The sequence below is a fragment of the Charadrius vociferus genome, unplaced genomic scaffold (assembly GCF_000708025.1).
Source record: "Charadrius vociferus isolate BGI_N301 unplaced genomic scaffold, ASM70802v2 scaffold398, whole genome shotgun sequence".
Taxonomy (NCBI): Eukaryota; Metazoa; Chordata; class Aves; order Charadriiformes; family Charadriidae; genus Charadrius; species Charadrius vociferus.
In genome coordinates, this window is record NW_009649571.1 from 1,557,202 (window position 1) to 1,565,372 (window position 8,171).

At 57.8% G+C, this 8,171-nt stretch overlaps 1 protein-coding gene across 1 annotated transcript in view; it reads left to right on the forward strand.

Annotated features, from left to right (window-relative positions):
• Window positions 1–3,515: 3,515 nt before the first annotated feature.
• ALAD (aminolevulinate dehydratase) overlaps window positions 3,516–8,171 on the forward strand; it is a 5,664-nt gene continuing 1,008 nt past the window's right edge. Inside the window, exons 1-10 of the mRNA XM_009890320.1 lie at window positions 3,516–3,634; window positions 3,815–3,865; window positions 4,615–4,711; window positions 5,093–5,228; window positions 5,695–5,778; window positions 6,013–6,101; window positions 6,420–6,475; window positions 7,154–7,241; window positions 7,810–7,896; window positions 8,119–8,168. Coding sequence (XP_009888622.1) covers window positions 3,522–3,634; window positions 3,815–3,865; window positions 4,615–4,711; window positions 5,093–5,228; window positions 5,695–5,778; window positions 6,013–6,101; window positions 6,420–6,475; window positions 7,154–7,241; window positions 7,810–7,896; window positions 8,119–8,168 — 851 coding nt within the window. The 5' untranslated portion in view covers window positions 3,516–3,521. The remainder of the gene's footprint in view (window positions 3,635–3,814; window positions 3,866–4,614; window positions 4,712–5,092; window positions 5,229–5,694; window positions 5,779–6,012; window positions 6,102–6,419; window positions 6,476–7,153; window positions 7,242–7,809; window positions 7,897–8,118; window positions 8,169–8,171) is intronic.

The following is an 8,171-nucleotide window of genomic DNA, read 5'->3' on the forward strand; positions in this document are numbered from 1 at the left end:
AGCCCTCGGTAACGCGCAGCAAGGGCAGCCCGGTGTCCGCTCGGTAACCGGCAGTTCCCGTGGGGAGAGCAGCCAGCAGGCTGACATCACTCCTGAGCCGCCGCTCATCCCGGGGTGCACAGACCCCCCAGAGCATCCCCGGTTCCAGACCCCACCTGGGAGATGAAATCGGCCGTAACATCTTCACCTTTGTTAGTGACTGTTAATTAACCCGCAGCTCCGTTGTCTCCCCGGGGAGCTCTGTTTTCCTAACACGCTCCAATCCCTCCCTGCTCCCACCTGGGATTTTGGGAGCTTGCGTGTCTCTAGGACTTCAGGTAAATAGTTGTGCCCCCTTTCTGCGTCCTAAAATGCTGGAAAACAACTTCCCCGCGTCTCGGCGGTGGACAGGCAGCGAGCGGCTGGCTCGGCGGTGCTGTCAGAGCTGCGCAGCTCACCGTTGGCGTGCGTTGGGTCCGGCTTCGGCCCATCCACCGAGTTTGTTTCGTCGGTGCTAGTGCAGTGGGGAGGGAGGGCAGGGTGTGCGTGCTTCTCTCGTTCCGCAGTCACTTCCCTCTCCTCGCATGCAGCGAGGCACCCGGCGTCACCGCGGCAGGCTCGGGCTGGGTGACGGTTTGGGTGCTGCAGGTTTGGGTTGGTCCTTGAGCAGTCCTGGTCTGGAGGAGCAAAGGTGAAACCACTCTGCTGCGGAACCGTTTGCTCGGGAGGGAGCTGCAGGGCTGTTCTTAAACTCCTCCTTACTGATGCTTTGGTGTGCCTGAAGCAAATTGCTTTAGAAATAGAGATTTGGGCCTTTAATGTTGGAGAAAGAGGCGTGTGTGCCCTACTCGGAGCCCAAAGGGGGTCTCCGGGCAAACAGTCCCATTTTAGGATGTAACATCCGTGGTGCATCGTCTCCTTATCGCGGCACTCTTGCTGTCCTCTGCATCCCTGACGTCCTTCCCTGGCTGTCGGGCAGCCGTGGGGCGTACAGGGGCTCTGTGGCTGTGGGACCCCGGTGTCCTCATCTGCTCGGGTGCCGTGCGTGGGCAAGGGGAGCCGCTAACCCTGGGTAGATTCTCCTGCACGTGGGGCTCGTAAGGAGGCCCTGGCTCCCCCGACCTCGCAGCAGTCGGGCGCTGCACCAGGGCCCACCCGTCCCGGCCGTTATCTCTGCTCTACAATTCCACCGGGTGCCCTGCTCCTCCTTCCCCGGAGAGGGCAGTTTCTGGAGCTATGGTCTCTATCTGTCCCATACAGAATCAGGTGCCTCTGGTCCCACCCCTTCCCCCCCTCCCCTTCCGCCTGTGGGATTAACTGTTTAAAACATTTTTTGGATTCTCGAGATGGGGTTCATTCACTGAGCCTTTTGTTCTCCATCGCTGCCTGCCTGGAGCCCAGCCTGGAGCCCAGCCACTGCGCTGGGGCTGCCGACTCCAGTTGACCTGAGGGCTGTCCCCTTCCCTGTGAGTAAGGACTGGAGCGGCAGCTTTCCAGGGCTAAAAATTACTTGCCAAGTGAGGCTGTGACACTGCCATCATGCCCATCAGCTGGTCTGCATCCCCCTCAAGCACCGTCTGATTTTTTTTATATGGTGTTATTACACATGTAAGCTTGTAAGAAATTGACAGGTGCCTTTTTCCCCATCCCCACGTAGAGGTAATCGCTGGGGATGCAAGACTCCTGGACTGAAGGCAGTGCCCCTGTATGACAAGTGCCCCATGCACTGGGGTGGCCCAATACAGACTGGGAACTCGGCTCAGCACTAGCATATCTGAATCATAGAATTGTCTAGGTTGGAAGGGACCTTTAAGACCATCGAGGATCTTGATCATGTAAAATAGGTGAGCACCTCAAATTAAAGGTTTCCCAGAATGGGGCCGTCTCCTGCCCAGCTCCGTTGCTGTCACAAGTGCTGGTGTAAAGATTTCTCCCCTGGCCTGCATCCTGGGATGCTGTGTGAGCCATGTCTGCTCTCCGGAGAGAGCCAATTTATTGCTGGGGATGCTTCCTGGGACAGGACTGGGGACTGTGGGGCTGCTCCCCCGAGATGGGAGGGATCTCACGTCCTCTCTGTTCCTGGTGCCAGCGGAGGAATCCTGTTTGCTGTTTAGGAAGCTCGTCTCCAGCTCTCACCCACCTCCCTCTGGTTTCAGCTCTCAAAACAAAATCTGTGGTGCCCAGTGGGGACTTTGCTGGTTGTTTCCCGGAACACCCCCCGGCTCCTCTGCGCTGTTTGTGGGACGTGGCCCTGTGTGTGCAGCCAGCAGAAGTCCTTGAAGTCACTCTGTACAAACAGTCTGTTGTTCAGGTTGTGGCTCCCCGGGCGTCCCGGCCGTAACAGCCGCTCTCTTCTGTGCTGCAGCCAAATGCCTCTTCCCGGGGCAGCCGCCCTCCCCACCCCCTTCCGTCGCGCTCTCATCAACTACATGTCAGTGAGAATTTAGTGCTAGTGGAAATTTAAATGTTAACGGTATAATCGCAGAATTATTACTACATCTCTTACGTAAGAAGAAAATATTGCTAAAGAAAAAGTTACAACAATAATATGTCTAACACTTGATTTATGTATATTGAATAATTGCTCTTTGTTACCTCTGAATCTGTTTTGCCCAACTAAGAAGAAATTGTTTTGCCCAATGAGGAAGAAATTCTTTACTCTGAGGGTGAGGCACTGGCGCAGGTTGCCCAGAGAAGCTGTGGCTGCCCCATCCCTGGAGGTGTTCAAGGCCAGGTTGGACGGGGCTTGGAGCAACCTGGGCTGGTGGGAGGTGTCCCTGCCCAGGGCAGGGGGTGGAACGAGATGACCTTTAAGGTCCCTTCCAACCCAAACCAGTCTATGATTCTATGAACTCCCAAGTTTTCTTTATCCAGCAGTAAGTGACTACCAGAGGTGTGTGACCACGGGGTTTGTAGCCCTGGTACCTTCAGGATGACCTGCACCTCTCTCATCCGCTGCCCGTACTCTTCTGTAACAGCACCCGTACGCTGTAGCCACAAATACTTCATGCTACGCAGAGCAGCTTTTGACTACTGTGTATGCAAAACAATTATAAAGCAAAAGTAAAATGCATTAAGCAATGACTTTTCATTAGAAAACTGCTGGTACAGTTACCCAAGCTAGAGCAGACGGAGCCTGAGGAGGGTGGTAGTGTTGAACCACGTCAACGTGGTTCTGCTGCAGGAGGATGCTGGTGACTGTAAATTGGTGGTTTCACACATAGAACTGAGAGGTTTTGTGGGGAGGAGTCGGCATCGTCCCTGTTTACAGGAAGTGCCTTGCTGTGACTGCTGATGTGGGGTCCTGCAACACCCACCCGGCGCAGGGCAGAGTGGGGCTGAAGCTGGCTGGGCTGCAGCTCGTGCTCCCCGCGTGTGCCCGGAGCGGGACAGGGACGGCCCTGCAGTGGCTGCCTGGATCTCAACCCCCTCCTTGCATGCACCGATAGCCATGGCTTAGCAGGACACCACCACTAAGGAGCCTGCTGGTTTCTTTTGTTGTTTCAGAGTCTCCTTCCACAGCCACCTAGTGAAAGCCCAAGATGCAGGCAGACTCCCTTCTTCACAGCGGCTACTTCCACCCGGTGCTACGCTCCTGGCAGTGCACAGCAACCACCTTTGATGCCTCCAACCTCATCTACCCCATTTTTGTCACGTGAGTGAGCCCTGGCTCTCTGGGTTAGGGACGGACCAAGCTCAGGTTGACTGGCTGAGATGCTCCCTGAGCTCTTAGACAGGTTTGGACTTCCCAGAAGATTCCCTGTGGACAAGCCTGGGGTAGGGGCTTCCTTCTCATGTCACGTCCTCACATCTCTTTCCCATCCACCTCCTGCAGTGACAGCCCCGATGCAGTGGAGCTGATCCCCGGCCTCCCTGGACAAGCCAGGTAAGAATCCAGCCCCACCGAGCTGCACACCAGTCGCTGCCGTGCCCCGTGCCTGAGCAGGGTTGATGTGTGGCCTGAGATGAGCATGGGCCAGGGGTGATGCTTCCAACCCTCTGTGGTCCCTGCCTTGGGGATCCCCCAGCATCAGGCAGGGCAGGAGCATTTGTCTGCCACGGGAGTGGAAGGAATCATACTGGGGATGCTGGGAAAGTACCAGTACTGGCAGGGGTAGTGCCAGGGTCTTGTGATGTCCCAGAGCACTCGCACGTTGTGTGGGCTGAGCACGCAGGGAGGTTGGAAGCAAATGGGGTCTCCAGCAGCAGCTAGAAAACCTGTGCAAGGACACGGGCTCTGGTCCCATATTAGATCTTGCTGGACTGGCAGCTCACATCTCCCTCTGCTGCCATGTTAGCAGGATTGTGGTCAGAGAGGCCCCCGAGGGAATGGTCCTGTGGGGAGGTGGGATGGATCTGCAACAGGGAAGCTGAGATAAAGGATCCAAGGGCAGGACATGCTCATCCTTTCAGAGCAGACAGTGTCCATGCTGGGTAGATAACACTCGTGTAGCCCCAGATAAGGTCCTGGATTGTTCCTCCCAGTGTTCAGGCAACATCTTGCCTGCACTTCCAGCTGCTGCTTGGTGTGGCTGCTTGTGGATGCTCACAGACCAGTATCCACATCACAGACCAGCTTGCCCCACAGAGCAGGTCTGGGTGCCTGGCAGCCTCCCTTTGCTTTGCTCTTCTCAGATACGGAGTCAACAAGCTGGAGGGGATGCTGCGTCCCCTCATTGAGGACGGTCTGAAGTGTGTGCTCATCTTCGGGGTGCCCAGCAAGGTCCACAAGGTCAGTCTGCATGGTGGTGGCAGGGGGCTTGGGGTCACCACAGGTGTATGGGAGAAGAGTGTGGGGACAGGGGGTCTCCTCATCAGACAGCAGCAGTTAAGGATCTCTGGGCGTACTTGCACGGCGCTCAGCAGAGCAGGATGGGGATGGGAGACTGTAGTGAGACCCAAAAAGCTCTCAGAGCTCTTGCGGGTGGTCCTGAGATGTGCACTCGCTGCTCAGAGGCACTACTCCATCGCCCTTTTCCATCGTTGGTGGTCACACTGCCCTGCGTTACAGGGTCTCATGGTTCAGAAAACATTACCTGGGCGGAACTGCTGCCACAGAGGAGCTGGTGGGAGGCCCTCGGCTGTGGATGCTGAGGCATTTCTCTTCTCACAGGATGAGAGAGGCTCCGCTGCTGATGACGAGAACATGCCTGCCATCCAGGCAATCAAGAAGATCCGTGCTACCTTCCCAGAGCTGCTCATAGCCTGCGATGTCTGCTTGTGCCCTTACACCTCCCACGGGCACTGCGGTAAGCGCCCAGCCTGGGGTCCTGGGCAGCTCTTCAGGCATTTTCCTGGGACTGGGAGTCTCTGGTGGTTTGCCATTTTTGGCTGAGGAGCTCTGGGTGCTGGTAGGGCCTGGCCAGCTCCTGCCCCATGACTTGGCTCCCCAGTACTGCTGTGGTTGGGCCAGGGAGACCTCTTCTGGGTTTTGACAGCAGGGTGGGAGGCATAGGGGGTTAAGGCACTCAATCCCCGGCCATCTGAATTTGTCTGAGCGCCTGTCTGTGTCCCCCATCACTGTCTGCCCTTCCCTGGAGCACCCACATGTCGTGTCCAGTCCTGGAGGGCTGCATCGTTGTTCTCCTGGTTCTTACGCAACTCTCTTAACACATTCCCTGCTGTTGCTCTGAGCATCTGCGTAGCGAGAGCCACCCTAGGGATCAAGGCAACCGGCCGTCCGGCCCCCTGCCTAACCCCGGGTTTGTCTCCTAGGCATCCTGCGTGAGGACGGCACTATCCAGAACGAGCTCAGCTGCCAGCGGCTGGCAGAAGTGGCACTGGCCTACGCCAAAGCAGGTGGGGAGTCTCCTGGCAGTGGTACCCAAGTCTGACTCTCGTGGACCTGCCCCCTCTCGCTTTCAGCAGGCCTAAAACCAAACTGGGCCTGGCTCCATCTGAGAGTGCTTTTGCTCCAAGCTGGCCCTGGCAGAGCTGCAGGCACCCAGGGCCCCTCTGGCCCTGGGGTCACCTCCTCCTGCAGGCAGAGTCACAGCCTCGGGCACTTCTGGCGTCTCTGGTCTTTCCCTGCAGGCTGCCACATCGTTGCCCCCTCGGACATGATGGATGGGCGCATCGCAGCCATCAAGGTGGCACTGATCTCCAATGACTTGGGCAACAAGGTGAGCTCAGGATCTGCATGTGCCAAAGGCAAGAGCAGCATCCACGGGGAGGCTGCACCACAAGAGGACCTGGACAAGCAGTGGGAGAAGCAAACCCTCGCACTGCCCAGGACATGCCACAGATATTTCCCTGCCCTGATGCATGCAGGAAGGAAATGTCCTTGCCTGGACATGGGGACAGCAAGGTGCCAGCCCTCTGGCAGGGGAAGGAGGATGTGGGGCAGAGTATAAAACAGCCGGGGGAGGGAATTACCACTGCTCCGGCGCCCGGATGCAGCACTGAGCTTCTGGTCCTCATGGCTCCACTCTCCTCCGCAGGTCTCGGTGATGAGCTACAGTGCTAAGTTTGCTTCGTGCTTTTACGGTCCCTTCAGGTGGGTCTGTCCCTCAGCTGGGAGTGTCCCCAGCCAGCGCCGGGAGGTGGGTTCCTGGATAGTTATTTGGGAAGGGGGCTCATCTAGAGCCTGGTCGCTTTGGAGCACTCTCCTCCTACTTCCCAATGCAAAAGGAAGACAAATGTACCTTGTCCAGGAGAGGTTTGCTGGTGGGAAGATCACCCAGGTGATCTTCCATCCCACCTCTTCAGCTGTTCATCCTGGGTGCTGGTGGCAAGGCAGGCGGGGAGGGAGCTGCCAGGAACATTGAGGAGGGGAGTTGTGGGAGACGGTGTTGCCCCAAAAGGTGGCTTTAGGGACAAGCCTCAGCTCAGTCAGCTGTTAGACCTTGTCCCAAGAACAGCCTGACACTGACAGGGCATCTCTGAGGGACCTGCCACAGAAAAGAGCAAAAGGAAAACATCTGACATGATTTTACCCCAGACTCCGGGCATGGGGAGGGTGGCAGGTGTTGAAACACAGCTCCCAGGGCCACCCTGGGCCTGTCGGACCTCCCAGAGTGATCCTGGGGCAGAGGCGGGTCAGGAGAGACCCCCTTTTTCTGGCCCCGATGGCTCAGGCACTTGTCCTGGTCTGTCTCTGAAGCTCTATGAGGTGAGGGGCATGGGGGGACCATGCTGGTCCTCATCCCCTGCCCTCTGCCTTGTCTGTCACCAGGGATGCTGCGCTATCCAAACCAGCCTTCGGAGACAGGCGATGCTACCAGCTGCCCCCGGGCGCCAGGGGCCTGGCAATGCGTGCTGTGGTGAGTGAGCTGGGGTCAGGCTGCCAGGGCCAGCACCAAGGGTCGTGGGTTTATGGATGTGGGGACTGGAAAACCCTCATGTGGTGCCCAGGTGACAAGCCTTCGCACCCAGCAGGGTTTGGGGATAGCAAGCCCAGGGGTGTTGGAGTCAAAAGGGGGTAGGAGGCACACCAGCCGAAATGGTCAAGGGTCTTCCCCCTCCATAAGAAAGAGAAACATGAGGCCCATGAGCCTGCCGCAGAGTTGGTCCCCAGCATCGGCCTGAGGACTGTGTGCTGTGGAGCTGGTGACCCCATGCCCTACTGTGACTTCGGGTGTCAGGTCCAGGGACATGCAGCCACCGGCTTTCTCCAGGCAGTGTGCATCTGGTGAGGGGAGCGTCCGCTCTCCTCCGTAACAGGCCATCCAGGGGCTCCTGTGGCATTAAGGGCTCACCGAACCCTTCTGTGATCCCTCCTGGGAAAACCAATCACCAGGTCAAAACTTGTGGGGAAAAACAACTGTGGATTTGCTGGAAAATGTTCTTCTACCCTGAGCTGGCGGGGCTGCACGCGTGTTCCCCTCACAGGACCGGGATGTGCGCGAGGGAGCGGACATGCTGATGGTAAAGCCGGGGATGCCCTACCTGGACCTCGTGAGGGACATCAAGGCTCGAGTAAGCCCTTTCTGTGTGCCCATGAGGGCACAGGGTGTCCCTGAAGGAGGAGGGTGAGAAGAGGTGTACGTTTGGGACAGCCCGCTTGGATAGCCAAACCAGAAGGGCTGTTACTGTTGGTTTAGCTTCTTGGGGTGGGTGCTGGAGCACTGGGGAGGGGACGCCGGACCTGGGGAGGGGTGTCCCCCGCCGGCTGACCTCCCTCCCCGCCGCTCCCCTCAGCACCCCACCCATCCGCTGGCCGTGTACCACGTCTCGGGGGAGTTCGCCCTGCT